The 18077-nt window shown below is 45.0% G+C and overlaps 1 protein-coding gene across 3 annotated transcripts in view; it reads left to right on the top strand.

Moving 5' to 3' along the window:
• The first annotated feature begins 860 nt into the window (after nucleotides 1–860).
• Nucleotides 861–18077, top strand: part of LOC134339758 (zinc finger protein 239-like) — a 49875-nt gene continuing 32658 nt past the window's right edge. For 2 of the 3 annotated variants that reach the window (XR_010016443.1, XR_010016442.1), the window contains exons 1-2: nucleotides 861–901; nucleotides 4912–7633. Coding sequence is in view for 1 of the 3 variants with exons in the window: in XM_063036522.1 (XP_062892592.1) it covers nucleotides 5686–6573 (888 nt within the window). In the remaining 2 variants the exon portion in view is untranslated. Of the gene's footprint in view, nucleotides 902–4911; nucleotides 16838–18077 lie in introns of those variants that run through there. The other variant, XM_063036522.1, reaches the window with a different exon arrangement.

The following is an 18077-nucleotide window of genomic DNA, read 5'->3' as shown; positions in this document are numbered from 1 at the left end:
TTACTGCTATTAAGCCTACAGGTTTTGCTTAGACTTCCAAGCGGTGATTCTGTTGATTTTTGTTTAAATTCAATAGCCGAATTAATTGAGGTATTGCATGGTCAGAGTACGATTTGTCCAACCCCTAGTAAAACCTTGCATCTGTTATTTGCCTTATTTGACTTTAATAACGGTGTATCTTTTGCCATTGCTGTCTATTTAATGCGAATAGCAGTAGGTTCGTGTTGTGTTTTTCAGTTGAAAAGCACGCATTTGACGCTGATTGCGGGATCGGTGCGTGATTCACGTTGTCCGCTGTTGCTCGGATGCTCTGTTTGTTTTTTTTGTTTATGCTCCATGTAGCCCAGGTTGTCTCCGATGCCGTTGACACTGTAACAGTTCACTTCTGTATTATATTTACCAATTGCTGTCGCTTGTGAATCAACAGAGGCATTTATAGTAGGCACATAATGCTTGAAACTGACTTTTTAACGCCTTGAGTCTGGACTTGCGAATACATATCACCAAACAGTGCATCCCTCAGCACCATCACTGAATCATTTTGCCCCTCCGTAGCACCAGCAAGAAAAAATCCCCGGCTCCGCCACTGTGACTTTCTGCACACTGCAGAAGACGAATTCACTGGGGCTGTCCCAAATATTCACCGTTCCTCGAGACTCTGGGCTAAGGAAAAATGCTCTGAGATGTTAAACTCCTCTTTCCAATGTTTCTGGTCATTTTCTGTGATTTCAAACGGCCAGTGCCTCTCAGAACTGAGTTTTCAGAATTCGACAATGATTAAACGCGCATGCGTAAAGTGCAAGACCATATCCGCCTACTGCGCATGCGTAAAGGTCGCAAGCCGTTTCTGCCTAATGCGCATGCGCTTAGTGGCGGACAGGCGGTGGAGAATCAAAAGCAGGTAGGAGCGGGGATTTAGCAGCGCCGGCGTTCACACAGCGCCCGGGGGGACAATTGTTGCGAACTCCCGATACACCGTGGCCCCGCACCCTGGGACTTTCCTCTCCTTTCCCTCTCTCTCAGCCCGACGATCTGTACTCGGGCCCCTCTGGATGTGTTCTGCTGATCAGGGAAGGACGAGGCGACATTTCTGTGGCGCATGCGCTTTGCAGGGACTAAGGCAGATAGATGGGTCTCTCTTTCGTGTGGGTTTCTGGGTAGAGAGGCAGCCATGAGTGTCAATTCTGGAGCTTTCCCCAACAGACGGTTGGGCGTGTTTGGTAGTACGGGTGGAGGGAATGGATCTGTGAGGCACTGTTGAGCTCCATCGATCTAAATCCAACTCGGAACTCGGAGCAGTGATATAATTCTGGATTAAAGCAACACTCACAATACGCTGGAGGAACTCAGCAGGTCGGGCAGCATCAGTGGAAACGATGAGTCGACGTTTCGGGCCGGAACCCTTCGTCAGGACTGAAGAAGGTGGGGGAGTGTTGGAAGTAGTTTCAATTGAAAAACCAGTAATTTGAAAGACAAAGGGGTGGGAGAGGGGAAGCAGGGACGTCATAGGCAGGAAAACAATGGGTAGTAGTAGAAGGAGGCGGAACTATGAGGGAGGTGATGTGAAATAGGAATAGAGGAAGGGAGGGGGAGGGAATTACCGGAAGTTGGAGAATTCTATGTTCATACCAAGGGGCTGAAGACTACCTAGACGGTATATGAGGTGTTAGAGGAGGCCATGTATGGACATATCTGAATGGGAATGGGAAGCAGAGTTGAAGTGGGTGGCTACCGGGAGATCCTGTCTGTTATGGCGGACGGAGTGGAGGTGCTTGACAAAGTGGTCCCCCAATCTGCATCGGGTTTCACTGATGTAGAGGAGGCCGCACCGGGAGCACAGGATGCAATAGATGACCCTAACAGATTCAGAAGTGAAGTGTTGCCTCACCTGGAAGGACTGTTTGGGGCCCTGAATGGTGGCAAGAGAGGTGGTGTAGGGTCAGGTGTAGCACTTACGCTTACAGGGTTAAGTGCTGGGTGGGAGATCCGTGGGGATGGACGTGCAGATAAGGGAGTCGCGGAGGGACTGATCCCTGCGGAAAGCGGAGAGGGAAAGATGTGCTTAGTGGTGGGGTCTTGTTGAAGGTGGCGGAACTTGTGGAGGATAATGCGCTGGATCCGGAGGCTGGTGGGGTGGTAGGTGAGGACAAGGGGAACTCTGTCCCTGTTGTGGTTGCGGGAGGATGGGGTGAGGAACGAAGTGCGGGAAATGGAGGAGATGCGGGTGCGGGCATCGTTGATGATGGTAGAAGGGAAACCACGATCCTTAAAGAAAGAGGACATTTGAGATGTCCTGGAATGGAAAGCCTCATCCTGGGAGCAGATATGGCGGAGACGGAGGAACTGGGAATAGGGAATGGCATTTTTGCATGTGGCGGGTTGGGAAGAGGTATAGTCGAGGTAGTTATGAGAGTCATTGGGCTTGTAGAAGGTGTCAGTGGACAGTCTGTCTCCGGAGATGGAGACCGAGACATCGAGAAAGTGAAGAGAAGTGTCCGAGATAGACCAAGTGAATTTGAGGGCTGGGTGGAAGTTTGAAGTAAAGTCGATGAAATTTACGAGCTCAGCATGGGTGCAGGAAGCAGCACCAATGTAGTCGTCAATGTACAGAAGAAAAAGTTGGGGAGCAGTACCAGAATAGGTTTGGAGCACAGACTGTTCAACATAACCAACGGAGAGGCAGGCGAAGCTGGGTCCCATGCGAGTTCCCATAGATACACCCTGAAACCCCATCCCCTAACCCTACCCCTACCTCTAACCCTAAGGGTGTAGCTATAGGAACTCACATGGGACCCAGCTATGCCTGCCTCTTCGTTGTTTATGTTGAACAGTCTGTGGTCCAAACCTATTCTGGTATTGCTCCCCAACTTTTCCTTCGGTACATTGACGACTACATTGGTGCTGCTTCCTGCACCCATGCTGAGCTCGTCAATTTCATCGACTTTACTTCAAACTTCCATCCAGCCCTCAAATTCACTTGGTCTATCTCGGACACTTCTCTCCCCTTTCTCGATGTCTCGGTCTCCATCTCTGGAGACAGACTGTCCACTGACTCTCATAACTACCTCGACTATACCTCTTCCCACCCCGCCACATGTAAAAATGCCATTCCTTATTCCCAGTTCCTCCATCTCCGCCGCATCTGCTCCCAGGATGAGGCCTTCCGTTCCAGGACATCTCAAATGTCCTCTTTCTTTAAGGATCGTGATTTCCCTTCTAGCATCATCAACGATGCCCACACCCACATCTCCTCCATTTCCCACACTTCGGCCCTCACTCCATCGTCCCGCAACCACAACAGGGACAGAGTTCCCCTTGTCCTCACCTACCACCCCACCAGCCTCCGGATCCAGCACATTATCTTTCGCAAGTTCCGCCACCTTCAACAGGACCCCACCACTAAGCACACCTTTCCCTCTCCACCCCTCTCCGCTTTCCGCGGGGATCGGTCCCTCCGCAACTCCCTGATCCACACGTCCCTCCCTACGGATCTCCCACCTGGCACTTACCCCTGTAAGTGCAAGTGCTACACCTGTCCCTACACCTCCTCTCTTGCCACCATTCAGGGTCCCAAACAGTCCTTCCAGGTGAGGCAACACTTCACTTGTGAGTCTGTTGGGGTCATCTGTTGCATCCGGTGCTCCCGGTGCGGCCTCCTCTACATCAGTGAAACCCGACGCAGATTGGGGGACCGCTTCGTCAAGCACCTCCACTCCGTCCGCCATAACAGACAGGATCTCCCAGTAGCCACCCACTTCAACTCTGCTTCCCATTCCCATTCAGATATGTCCATACATGGCCTCCTCTACTGCCATGATGAGGCTAAACTCAGGTTGGAGGAGCAACACCTCATATACCGTCTAGGTAGTCTCCAGCCCCTTGGTATGAACATAGAATTCTCCAACTTCCGGTAATTCCCTCCCCCTCCCTTCCTCTATTCCTATTTCACTCTGCCCCCTCACCCAGCTGCCTATCACCTCCTTCATGGTTCCGCCTCCTCCTTCTACTACCCATTGTTTTCCTGCCTATGAGGTCCCTGCTTCCCCTCCCCCACCCCTTTGTCTTTCAAATTACTGGTTTTTCAATTGAAACTACGAGCCTTCTTCCAACCCTCCCCCACCTTCTTTCTTCAGTCCTGACGAAGGGTTCCGGCCCGAAACGTCGACTCATCGTTTCCACTGATGCTGCCCGACCTGCTGAGTTCCTCCAGCGTATTGTGAGTGTTGCTTTGATCCCAGCATCTGCAGATTAATTTGTGTTTATAATTCTGGATTAATCTGGAACGAAGAGTCTACCTTCCCGGCAATAGAAATGTCAATTAGTGCTGCATTGGAAAAAAATGCTACCATTAGATTAAATTCTTGAGAAAATTGTATTCTTCTACCTTGTTCAGGATCTTTCAACCTGTGAGAGTATGTTTGTATCATTCTCTCTGGGTACAAAATGATATAAACACTTTTATCCTGGATAACAAGTCACCCATAGCTTTCACATCACAAAAATGCTGCAACCCAATGGGAAAGACAACTGCCTTCCCTTCATGTTCTTTGGCATTGCCATCGAGCAGTTCACCACCAGTGGGAGTGAGTGGTGGGGGCGGGGGGTAATGCTCGTAGTAAATAGAAAGTCTCCAGGATCAGCCATGTGCTCTTTGTAGCACTGTGGGGCATGACCAGAACTGGAAATCATACAAAAGCACAGAGACAAACTGAGCCCAAGGAATGGTCCATTCTAGTACAGATAGAAAAGGAGTAAGAGAACTGGGTGTCTGATCCAAGCCCAGTTAGGAGACCAGGAGTTCTTCCTCCAACTTGGGCTAAACTTCGGTGTAACAGTATGATGGAGACTAGAATTATTTCATCTGAAATGCTGTCCTTCACTCACTGATGTCTTTTGTAAATCTTTTCACAGGTTGGAAATGACAAAGAATTTGTGTGCAGGAATCTCTCACACATAACAACAGGTCAGTTTCGCCGTCTCTGTCCAGATATTTAAGGAGTGACTATATATTTCCTTTAAAGCACCAACATTGTTGTTCATCCTTGGAGTTGCAGAAGTATCTCATCCCAGCTGAAAATGTGCTTTTTGTTTAAAAATATACAGTAACCACTGTGCTGAGAAGACACCAACATTTGTTCACTCAAGATCAGTTCTTCAATGGCATTGACTGTCTAAGGGATTCACTCTGTCTGATGTCTGACTTGATGAGTTTTCAGAGAACTGAAAGCAGGGAGACATCATTCTCCTTCTCTCAATGTGGGAAGGGTTTCTGTCACCTAGCAGACACAGCAGTGAATTCACAGAGGGGAGAGGCTGTTTGTCTGCTATGTGTGTGGGACAGGATCCACTGGGTCATCCAGCCTGAAGCACGTTCACTCTGTGGTGAGGTGGTTCACCTGCTCTGCCGACAGGAAGCGACTCATTCTCTCATTCACAGCTGTGAGATGCCTTTCACTTGCTCCGTCTGTTGGGAGTGATTCACTCACTCAGCTGATCCACGCAAATGAGTTCACAAGGGGCAGACTCTGTTTAGCTGTCCGTGGGAAGAGGTTCACTTGGTCATCTGATCTGCTTACATAGGAGTGAGTTCACATTGGGGAGAGGCTGATCAACTGCACAGACTGTGGGAAGGGATTCTCTCGATCATCTGGCCTGCTGGCACACCAATCTGTTCACACTGGGGAGATGCCATTCACCTGCTTTGACTGTGGGAAGGGATTCAGTTACTCCTCTGGCTTGCTGGCACACCAGGCTGTTCACACTGGAAAGAGGCCATTCATCTGCTCTGACTGTGGGAAGGGATTCACTCAGTCATCTCAACTGCAGGCACATCAGCGAGTTCATACTGGGGAGAGACCGTTCACCTGCTCAGACTGTGGGAAGGGGTTCACTCAGTCTACCCACTTGAAGATACACCAGTCAGTTCACACTGCAGAGAGGCCATTCACCTGCTCCGACTGTGGGAAGGGATTCACTCAGTCATTCCAACTACTGGCACACCAGTCAGTTCACACAGGGCAGTGGCCATTCTCCTGCTCAGACTGTGGGAAGGGATTTACTCAGTTATCTATACTGAAGGTACATCAGCGAGTTCACACTGGGGAGAGGCCGTTCACCTGCTCCGACTGTGGGAAAGGATTCACTCAGTCCTCTACTCTGAAGGCACACCAGCGACGTCATACTGGGGAGAGGCCGTTCTCCTGCTCCGACTGTGGGAAAGGATTCACTCGATCATCTGACCTACTGACACACCAGCGAGTTCACACAGGGGAGAGACCATTCACCTGCTCTGACTGTGGTAAGGGATTCACTCAGTCATCTCAACTGAAGGCACATCAGCGAATTCACACTGGGGAGAGACCCTACACCTGCTCAGACTGTGGGAAAGGGTTCACTAAGTTAACCAATCTACAGAGGCACCAGCGAGTTCACACTGGGAGAAGCCCGGATCAGACTCTGGCAAGTGACTTACTGGGTCAACCCACCTACAGAGACAGCAGTCAGTTCACACTGGGGAGTGGTTGCTCACCAGCTCAGACTGTGGGAAGAGATTCACTTAGTCATCTCAACTGAAGGTACATTAGTGAGTTCACACTGGGGAGAGGCTGTTGACTCGCTCAGACTGTGGGAAATGAGTAACTCTAATCTCAGTTGAAGGTACAGCAGTGACTTCTCACTGAGGAGAGGCCGTTCACCTGTGCTGAATGTGGGAAGGGCTTCACTCAGTCCATGCACCCATGTGAATTGTTACCGAGTTTACACTGGGGGTAAAGTTTAAATAAGCTGCCTGCTGGTTATTGAACCATCACAATTACTGAATCCAGCGACAAGTCCAAAAGTCACTGCTACTGTTGAACTCTTCAGCTATTACTGCTACTCATTCCACCCTGGTCACCACACATGGGAGCGGTTTCTCCTGCTCATGTACGAACGGGGTATATATTTTCTGTCTGGATTGTATTGTACGTCGCACGTTTTTATTACGGGTTAAAAAATGAATGTTTTCCAAACATCAAGAGCTAAGGCAGTGATGTGAAACAATGATCGACCCAAGCATGTTACTATGTTGCTGCAGTAATTGAATACGTGCCTCACCTTCCAGCAGAGGTGATGGTCTCAAATTCCAGGCCATGCCAGCACTACACATATAACAGACGACTGGCAAGATGATGTGAAATCGAACGGCAGTGTATCAAATGTTGCAGGAAGAAAATCTGTACCTACTACCTCCTCTTGGTACACTACAGCAGGCTGATTTAGCTGCATTAATGGCATGGCAACTATTATTGAAGGAAGAGCAGCAATGGAAAAGGAGAAACAGCATAAGTAAGTTGGAGGAAGAAATGTAGCTAAAGTTAAGTGTGGCAATTGCTGAAAGTGCCCCAGCAGGATAGTCCTATGGCCTGAATTCCTACAGTGGCATGCAGAAGTTTGGGCATTCCAGTCAAAATTTCTGTAACTGTGAATAGCTAAGCGAGTAAAAGATGAACTGATTTCCAAAAGGCATAGAGTTAAAGATGACACATTTCTTTAATATTTTAAGCAAGAAAACTTGTTTTATTTCCATCTTTTACAGTTTCAAAATAACAAAAAAGGAAAAGAGCCGGAAGCAAAAGTTTGGGCACCCTGAATGGTCAGTACTTAGTAACACCCCCTTTGGCAAGTATCACAGCTTGTAAATGCTTTCTGTAGCCAGCTAAGAGTTTTTCAATTCTTGTTTGGGGGATTTTCGCCCATTCTTCCTTGCAAAAGGCTTCTAGTTCTGTGAGATTCTTGGGCCGTCTTGCATGCACTGCTCTTTTGAGGTCTATCCACAGATTCTTGATGACGATTAGGTCAGGGGACTGTGAGGGCCATGGCAAAACCTTCAGCTTGCACCTCTTGAGGTAGTCCATTGTGGATTTTGAGGTGTGTTTAGGATCATTATCCTTTTGTAGAAGCCATCCTCTTTTCATTTTCAGCTTTTTTACAGATGGTGTGATGTTTGCTTCCAGAATTTGCTGGTATTTAATTGAATTCATTCTTCCCTCCACCGGTAAATGTTCGCTGTGTCACTGACTGCAACACAAGCCCAAAGCATGTTCGATCCACCCCCATGCTTAACAGTTGGAGAGGGGTTCTTTTCATGAAATTCTGCACCCTTTTTTCTCCAAACATACCTTTGCTCATTGCGGCCAAAAAGTTCTATTCAAAAGATTCAAAGGAACATCTAAGCAAGCCTGATGCATTTTGAAAACAAGTCCTGTGGACTGATGAAGTTAAAATAAAACTTGTTGATCAAATCTGAAGAAGAGAAAACTCTTCAGTTCTACAGTCTCTTTCTTACAGGCCGTTGCAATGCCTTGGACGAAGTGAGTGAGCTGGTCATGCCTGCCAAAATGTGGACTGTCGAAAAGAAATTGCCCTATATGTTTAGAGAGAAATGTAGAACGGTAGTCTGTGAACTGCAAGAAAGGCAAAACCATAAGACTACTTTTGCTGATATTGCCAATTTTATTGGAAGGCAAGTAAATATTGCAACACACCCAGTAACTGCAAGAAGCAAAGGTGTGAACAACACTAGTCACAACTTCATTCTCAGGCTAAAGGAATCAGCTTTGCCACCACTGTGGCTACCGAGAACGAAAGCTGAAACTGAACCTGGAACTAATGGAAGGGAAATGGTCTCGCCAGCCAAAGGGATCGGACTGTTCTTCAAGGGTGAACACATTGGATTTATGCCGTCAGCTGGATAAAAGGGCTTGGAGTGAGATTTCCTTCCTAACGAAAAATTGCTTTGGCTGTTTGTGTACAGGACACATCAGCAAGGTTTGCAGGAAGCATCTTTCATACAAGGTGTGCAGTTTTAAGCATCCCAGCGTACTTCATATTCACTCTTAACAAAAAGGATGCAGAATTAAAACCAGCCATGAAAAAATCAAACATTGCTGTGAGTAGTGCTCGAGTAACTAATGGCTGGGAACGTGATTGTAATCTCCCCATAATTCCAGTACGGGTGAAGTCTAAGAAGGGGAACAAGGCCATGGTTATTGATGCTTTCTGGATCAAGGAAGTACAGCAGTGTTCTGCGCAGTGAGCCTCACGAACAAGCTCAAACTCCCTGGAAAAAGGACACACATTCCTTTATGTACTGGGGATTGAGTAGGATTGAAAATGTCTGTCTTAGATGGTGAAAACTATGGTCAACTACCTAACATCTAAACACATGCCCGTCAACGGAGGGAACATTCCATGACAGAAGGTTTTTGAGGAATGGTCTCACCTGAAACATGTCCATTTGCCAGAAATTGATTTGGAAACTGAGCTGCTGAGAGAGATGAATGTACCTTAAGCATTGGAGCCTGTGCAAGTGATTGGCAGTGTTAATGATGGATCCTATGTAATTAGAACAATGCTGGGTTAGGCTGTGAATGAACAACTGAAGGGAGACAATGTTAATGGGAGAGACTGTGCACAGCCTGAGCTGACACTTAACAGGATCTCAGTTTGAACGTATGAGCTTTCAGGGCAGACTTCCCTGTATGCAGTCAAGATGACCAACCTGATTTGTCAAGGGAAGACCACAGGTTTGTGGAGCTAGTTACAAATTGTGCAGATGAGTTTACCTTTAAGAAAGAAAGAAGTGAACAGGAAGATTGCAGAACAGCGTGCTCTAAATCTAAGGAAGATGCTTAAGAGGGATTCGTCCTTTCACAGTGACACAGCTTTCATGAAGGATGTCATATCCAAAGGTTTTGGAAAAGAGAGGGTCTGGAACTCTGATGGTAAAATCTAGGACATTTGATATCGTGGTGTTTCTCACCCCAGAAAAGGGGTGTTGTGTTTGACTGTGGAGTGACTTTTCAGGGAATGTCACTTAATGCTCAGCTCTTACAGGAGCCAGGTCTCACTAGCTCACTGATTGGAGAACCAACAGATTCGGAGAGGAACCAGTGGTGAATATGTTAGCTATTAAATCAATGATTCATCAGGTTAAAGTACCAGTGGAAGGTCAGATATGCTTAGGTTTTTCTGGTGGCCTGATGGTGACCTCAGACAAGAAATGATAGACTTTAGAATGGTGGTACATCACTTTGGAGCAACTTCATCACTGAGCTGTGCCAACTTCACCCTGCGGAACTGCACAGATGAAGAACAAGTCAGCTGCGAGATGGTGGATAAGGTTTTGCATTGCTTCTATGTTAATGACTGTCTTGTGTCATGTCCTCTGAGGAAGAAATACTGTCTCTCCATTATGACATTGTATCCATTTGTGCTAAAGGTGGCTTTCGACTTGCAAAGTACATAAGTACGAGGCATAGTATGCGAGCTGTGATATCAGAAGAGTGAAAGACACAAAGGATTTTGATTTGGATCAAGATATACCTTCATTGGAGAGAGTACTGGGTGTGCAATGGTGCATTCGGTCTTTGAAGTTTAAGATCTCGATTCAAGATAGACCACTCACCAGAAGGGGTGATTCTCTCCACAGTTAGTTCCATCTGTAATCCTTTAGAAGGCACTGTCTGCTAAGAATATCCTACAAGATCAATGTAAGAAAGAGCTTGGTTGGGATCAGAGTATACCAACATCACTTGCTGCTTGGAAGAACTCTGCCTGTTGCAAGTCTTCAAGATTGTTAGTTAGCTGAAGTCCCTGGATTCTGGTGAAGTTACTGCTGCATGGTAACACCACACTACAGATACAAGCAAGAATGGCTATGGAGCAGTGACACAACACGTACTCCCTGGACAGTGCTTGTATCATGGGAAAATCTTGGGTAGCTTCGATGAAGTCAATTTCCATCCCTCGTACGGAGCTTACTGCTGCAATGATTGCACACTGTATGAACACAGTGTGGAGGAAGGAACTACACATGCAGCTTCGTGAATTAGTGTTCTACAACTGATCGTACTTCTGTACTGTAATATATTGAGAATGAAACTTCCAGGTTCCAAATCTTCATTGCCAACTAGAGTTTCCAAACTTCTTAAGGTCTCACCAGCATCTCGATGGAGGTGTGTAAACATTTCAAGCAACCCGGCAGATGTGGTCTCTTGAAGGTTGAAGCATTCCTGAAGAATGAAACATGGGTGTCACGGCATCCCAATTTGTTTTGGAAACGGTGGGTCAAGCAGTGCTTACCACAGTTACAGGGACATCAGAAATGATCAGGTAGAAAGCACAATTTCCTTCAGGAAAGTTGACAACTCAGTGCTTCGCAACTCATGGGTCGGGGAAGGGTCGTTCAAGTCTCTCCAGACAGAAGAGGATTTGTGCAGTGGGACACGTCAAGACCAAGACCAACTCTCTGGACAGGCTGATAAGCGAGATCCGTCAGTTACAGGAGGCAGACCAATCCTGAGACAGGTCAATAACCGAAATCTGTCAGTTTCAGGACAGAACAACTCTCTGCACAGATCGATAACTGAGATCTGTCAGTTATAGGAGGCAGAGGTTTGAGGAGCTACAGCTCCAAGAGCATCATGATTTTGATCAGACAGAGGATGGGAGTAATGGTCACTCTGCACTGGCATATGTGTGGGTAACCTCTGGTCTAGGTGACTGCTACTTGACGTGAAGAGGACACTTGCCTAAATGTTAAGATATTTATCTTTGAAGATTTTGAGTTTCCTATTCTTGCAGTATGCAGTTGTGATTATTATAGTGTAATAATTGGAGGCTGGGTTGTAGTGTGACGGGATCCTGAAGTATCCCGAATGAACTGTGCTTTCAAAAAGAGAGAGAGAGCTGTACTGCACAAACAACTTGTCATTAAGAGAGAGAGAGAGAGAGAGACGAAGACTGCTCACAGTTTGTTTGGAATTTCTGCAAGGACACTGCCAGCTTCTGAGTTCCTACAGAGAGAGAAGGGAGGAGCTACTTGATGGACAGCTGGTGTTCAACATGCTGAGATAAATAGAAGGTCAGTTGGCTCTTAGACACACATGATTTTGGACACTGGATGAGCTTGGTTGTGCCCACAGAAAGGTAGGTTTCTGGAGAATCGATCAGTGGCTCTCGCAGTGTGGAAAAGGTGTGACTGGTGGGAAGTTATTAGTGTGTCCAACCCTCGCCTGGGTTGATAACTCCACCACATAAAACAGTCCCCTTGTTGTGGTCATATTTGGTGTCTTCTAAAGGATTTCGGAGGACAATGGGAAGAATCGATGGCATCAGCTTACTCGAACAACCACAACACCTCTCTCTCTCCATCACTACTCAACTGAATACGACGAAGTGAACTGATTCCCTTTCCCCATCACCGTAAGACTGTATCCACTTACCCCTAGGCTTGAAGAAGCTTGGTTTTTATATTTCCACACTTATATATATAATCTTTGCTAACCTGTTTGATTTATCTGATTTTATATTACAGTATTGCGTAGTTACTAATAAATAGCATTAGTTAACAGCAATACCAGATTTCTGCTGGATCTTTAACCCGTCACGGAGTATGTGACAAAATTGGGACCTGCGTCAGGGATTTGAACAAATTGTCTGGGGGGTTGTTTGAATTGATTGGGGAAAATCCTTTTTGATTTGCTTGTGTGGAAAAACAGCAGAAATGGAGGTTAGTGTTGAGAGGTTTCTGTTGGAACCAACCCCTGAAGTGTTGGAGGATGCTACGAGGAATGTGCTGTTGGCAATCACTCAGAAGTTAACACTAAAATGAGGAAAGCTCAAATGCAGACAGTAATAGCCCAGCATTATATAGCGAAGGGAAAGTTTGAGTTATGCCATGAAGGTAAACTTACTGAGGCTGAGATTCAGCTTCAGTTAGAGCTCTTCAGGCTGGAGGCTGAGGAGAGGAAAAGACAGCATGAGTTGCAACTGAAACAGCTCAAGGCCACTGAGGCAGAAAAACAGACGGTTTGAGAGGGAGATGTGGCAGCTGGGGGGTCCAGTGTTGGACCCTGATGACTTTTACAGTTTAAAAGAGCTGGTTTTGATTGAAGAATTTAAGAGTTGTGTCCCTGATGATGTAAGGGGATACCTAGATGAAGAGGATGCCGCCAGCCTGCGGGGACTGCTAAGGCAGCAGGCGAGTTTGTTTTAACCCACAAGGTTGAGTTTATTCCAGATGAGAGTTTCCCAGAGAGTAGCTGGGAAGATCAGGGTAACCTTGAATTTGAAACTGGGGCAAGTGATGAAAGCCCAGAAGAGGCAGCTGTCCCAATTGCCTGTGTTCAGGTTGTTGAAGTACCTGTGGATTCACAGGGTACTGAACCTTGTGTTGAAACTCAGTTAAGGTCTGAGGTGTCTGACTCGGTTGAAAAGGAATGCAGTCCTTTTGTGTCAGATGGTCTTGGTTCAGTGAATAAGGGGTTTTACCTTGGTACCAGTGGAAATTGAAGATTCTCAGTCACTTGTATCAGACAGTGTTCTAAAAGTTAGTGATGAGTTGAAAATTAGTGAGGTAAATGTTACTGAAGATGTCGAGAAAGGTGTTGTTTCTGGACTTTTGAATAAAGTACATGTGAAGGTTGGATTGGTTTTGCAACCTTTGACCCTGCTTGCAGGACAAAGGCCTGCTAACGAAGTATGTGGCACTCTGTTGAATTTTGTTTTAACATTTGGATGTAAACACCTTCAAGGTTATGAAGTTGCTTTTCACGATAGTGATGTGGAGAAAAATGATTGTTTTGGTTTTGAGAAGCCATTTGAAGAGGTTACTATGGAGACAGAACGAGATGAAGGTTGTAGAAATAAAATAAATGAATTGTTTGGGATCTTTCACAATATACACATGGTTTTCGTAAGTCTGGTGATTGTGCTGAGTTTAGTAAACATTGGGGGGAGGTTGACACCTATGCAAGGTGATGTTTATCCAGCAGTTCAGCTAACGAGCAAGCTTGCTGCTGCTAATGACCCACACAGAGAGACTGATGTTTACCCTGCCTGTGTAGTGACTCGAGGCATGTCTAAAAAGTCTGTTGAGGCCCATGATGATTTATCAAAGACTTTTCTACCTTCCCTATTCCAACAGGTCTTCGAGGGTAGTAAAGCTGATGAGAGTAAGGCTGATGAGAGCGACTTGTCCTTATCAAGGAAGTAATTTATAGAGGAACAAAATAAAGATCCTGAAATTGTGTTTTTAAAAGAGACAGCTCTGTCTGAGGATGAAATTCAGAAAGAGACAGTGGGATATTACCTAAAGGATGGGGTGTTAATGAGGAAATGGAGACCACCTACAGTGCCTGCTGGTGAGGATTGGCTATAATGCACCAGATAGTGGTTCCGAATGTTTAAAGGGCTGAAATTTTAAACATGGCTCATAGTAAGCCTTTAGGTGGACATTTTGGAGTGAGAAAGACAGTGAACAGGATTATTAAGGAATTCTACTGGCCTGATTTAAGAAAGGATGTTGCGAATTTTTGCAGGACTTGCCATACCTGCCAGGTTGTGGGGAAACCTAATCAGGTTATTCAAGTAGCACCACTTAAACCAATACCTGCTTTTGGTGAACCTTTTCCTAGGGTCATGGTGGATTGTGTTGGCCCATTGCCAAAGACTGCAGCTGGTCATCAGTACTTGTTAACAATTATGTGTACTGCGTCTAGGTTCCCTGAAGCAGTGCCTCTCGGAAACATCCAGGCCAAGATTGTGGTAAAAGCATTCATCAAGTTTTTCATACTGGTAGGTCTGCCTAAAGAAATTCAGTCTGACCAGGGTAGTAATTTTACTTCGAGAACCTTATCATGACACGGAGACATCACCTGTGAGTACTGTTATGAAAACAAATGAAGCTGTGGGGCCTGGTACCGAGATCCCAGATAATTTTAATGTACTCAGTGTAGTCTCCACAAAGCTCAAAAACACAATTGTTTTGAAAAATATTAATAACAAGGTCCATCAGTTGGTGCCAGCACAGCAAAAACAATTGAAAGGCTTAATTAGTAAGTATAAAGATTTATTCCCTGACATTCCAAGATGGTGCACAGCTGCAGTGCATGACGTCATTGTAGATTCAGCCAAGCCGATCAAACAGCATCCCTCCAGAATGAATTTAGAGAAAAGTAAAATGGTTGAACAAGAAATTGGAAACAAGAAAGAACAAGGAAAGAGTGTGGATGACTGTATTGATAAAGTACAAAAGGCTAAATACCTCACCTGTTAAAAGGATACTGGGGTGTTCCTTTGACAGAGAGGGCTAAAGAAATATCTGCATTTGTGACACCATCTGCACTGTATGAATATAATGTTTTACGCTTTGGGATAAAAAATGCTTCAGGGACATTCCAAAGGATGATGAATTCAGTGATTTAGGGTTTAGAAAATACAGGGGCTTATATTGATGATCTGGTTGTATGGAGTGACACATGGGAAGAACATATTGTGGCTGCAGAAAAGCTATTTGACAGGCTTTCCAAGGCAAATCTTACTGTGAACCTCGCTAAAAGTGAATTTGGTCATGCTACAGTTACATATTTGGGCTATGTAGTAGGCCAGGGCCAACTGGCTCCTGTACAGGCCAAGGTTCAAGCTATTGCTGAGGTTCCCGGTCCGATGGGCAAGAAAGCTTTGAGAATGTTTTTATGAATGGTTGGGTATTATCATAAGTTTTGTAAGAACTTCGTAGACATCTCTCTTCCCCTAATGAAACTCCTAGGGAAGAGTGAAACATTTGTATGGAGTGAACTTTGCCAGGAGGCATTTGAACGCCTGAAAACCTTCCTGTGTTATCATCCTGTGCTCAAAGCACCTGATTTTAATAAACCATTTTCGAGCGCGGTAGACCCTAGCGATGAAGTTGCCGGGGCAGTATTGTTGCAAAAGAATGATGATGATGACATTGAACATCCAGTAGCTTATTTCTCAAAGAAATTTAATGCGCAACAGAAAAATTACTCCACTGTTGAAAAGGAGTTGCTATCACTTATTCTGGCTTTGCAACATTTTGAATTCTATGTTTGTCCTACCCGGAAACCACTTGTGGTTTACACCTACCATAATCCATTGGTGTTTCTATGAAGGATAAGAATAGAGGATTATTAAACTAGAGTCTGATCTTACAAGAATATGACCTGAAAATAAAACATGTGAAAGGTACTGACAACGAGTCTGTGGTGGCCAGTGCGATCATGGTTGCTGTTGTGTGCTGGGGCAGCAGGCTGAAGGTAGCAGACACCGACAGAATCAACAAACTCATTCGTAAGGCCAGTGATGTTGTGGGGATGGAACTGGACTCTCTGACGGTGGTGTCTGAAAAGAGGATGCTGGCCAAGTTGCATGCCATCTTGGACAATGTCTCCCATCCACTACATAATGTACTGGTTGGGCACAGGAGTACATTCAGCCAGAGACTCATTCCACCGAGATGCAACACAGAGCGTCATTCCTGCCTGTGGCCATCAAACTTTACAACTCCTCCCTTGGAGGGTCAGACATCCTGAGCCAATAGGCTGGTCCTGGACTTATTTCATAATTTACTGGCATAATTTACATATTGCTATTTAACTATTTATGGTTCTATTACTATTTATTATTTATGGTGCAACTGTAATGAAAACCAATTTCCCCCAGGATCAATAAAGTATGACTATGACTATGACTAACATTATAGCTGATTGTTTATCCAGATATTAAGTTAGAAGTTGTACACATTTTGCTCTGTTATCTGATAATTATGCATGTATTGTTTCAAACTTTGTAATCTACAGTTAAACTAAAAATTTTGCTCCTACATCAAAATTTTTCCTAAAAGGAGGGAGGACTCTTATCGAGGTTCACGGTGAGGATCTTATCGAGGATCCCAACAGTGCCTCCAATTTTGTCACGACCTGTGATGGGTTAAAAAACCAGCAGAAATGGAAAGCACCTTGGAGTCTGGTATTGCTGTTAACAAATGTCATTTATTAGTAACTACACAATACTGTAATATAAAATCAGATATATCAAACAGGTTAGCAACGATTATGTATATATAAGTGTGGAAATATAAAAACCAAGCTTCTTCAAGCCTAGGGGTAAATGGATACAGTCTTACGGTGATGGGGAAAGGGAATCAGTTCACTTCGTCGTATTCAGTTGAGTAGTGATGGAGAGAGAGAGGTGTTGTGGTTGTTCGAGTAAGCTGATGCCATCAATTCTTCCCATTGTCCTCCGAAATCCTTTAGAAGACACCAAATATGACCACAACAAGGGGACTGTTTTATGTGGTGGAGTTATCAACCCAGGCGAGGGTTGGACACACTAATAACTTCACACCGGTCACACCTTTTTCACACTGCGAGAGCCACTGATCGATCCTCCAGAAACCTACCTTTCTGTGGGCACAACAAAGCTCATCCAGTGTCCAAAATCATGTGTGTCTAACAGCCAGCTGACCTTCTATTTATCTCAGCATGCTGAACACCAGCTGTCCATCAAGTAGCTCCTCCCTTCTCTCTCTGTAGGAACTCAGAAGCTGGCAGTGTCCTTGCAGAAATTCCTAACAAACTGTAAGCAGTCTTTGCCTCTCTCTCTCTTAATAACAAGTTGTTTGTGCAGTACAGCTCTCTCTCTTTTTAAAAGCAGAGTTCATATGAGTTAATTCAGGATCCCATTACAGTGGGGACCAGGTATCTATATAGTGTCTGATACTTGTGATTATTATAATGTAATAATTGGGGACTGGGTTGTAGGAACCAGGTATATATATACTGTCTAAATTGCATTTTCTGTTCCATGTTTTTATTATGGGTTATACTAATCTGTCACATGGGTTGGGGAATGGTAGAAGCAAGTGAGTATAATCATGTATTCACACTTTGTCCTGGTTAGTTTAGTGTAGTTGAGAAGGGGGTGAGACAGTGAATTAATATTTTCTGTTGATTGCTTATTTCAGTTATATTGCTTTTTACAATCTTCACATTGCGTTCATTTCACTAATATCACTATATTTGATCGTTTTTGCTGGTTTTTGTAATAAAGTACTTTTTTTTGACTTGGAACTCCATTTGGAAGTGCATCACACAGTGTTAATTCCCTTACTCAATCTCTCAGTGGTTTGGACTTGTTTCAAATAACTGCTACAGGTCATGGTCATTTTTAATGGGACTAGTTTGGATCTGTTTCAGATAATTCAGTTTTATTTTAAGTTCTGTCTCAGGTAC

The sequence above is a fragment of the Mobula hypostoma genome, chromosome 30, assembly GCF_963921235.1.
Source record: "Mobula hypostoma chromosome 30, sMobHyp1.1, whole genome shotgun sequence".
Lineage (NCBI taxonomy): Eukaryota > Metazoa > Chordata > Chondrichthyes > Myliobatiformes > Myliobatidae > Mobula > Mobula hypostoma.
This window is presented reverse-complemented; position numbering and strand designations above follow the sequence as displayed.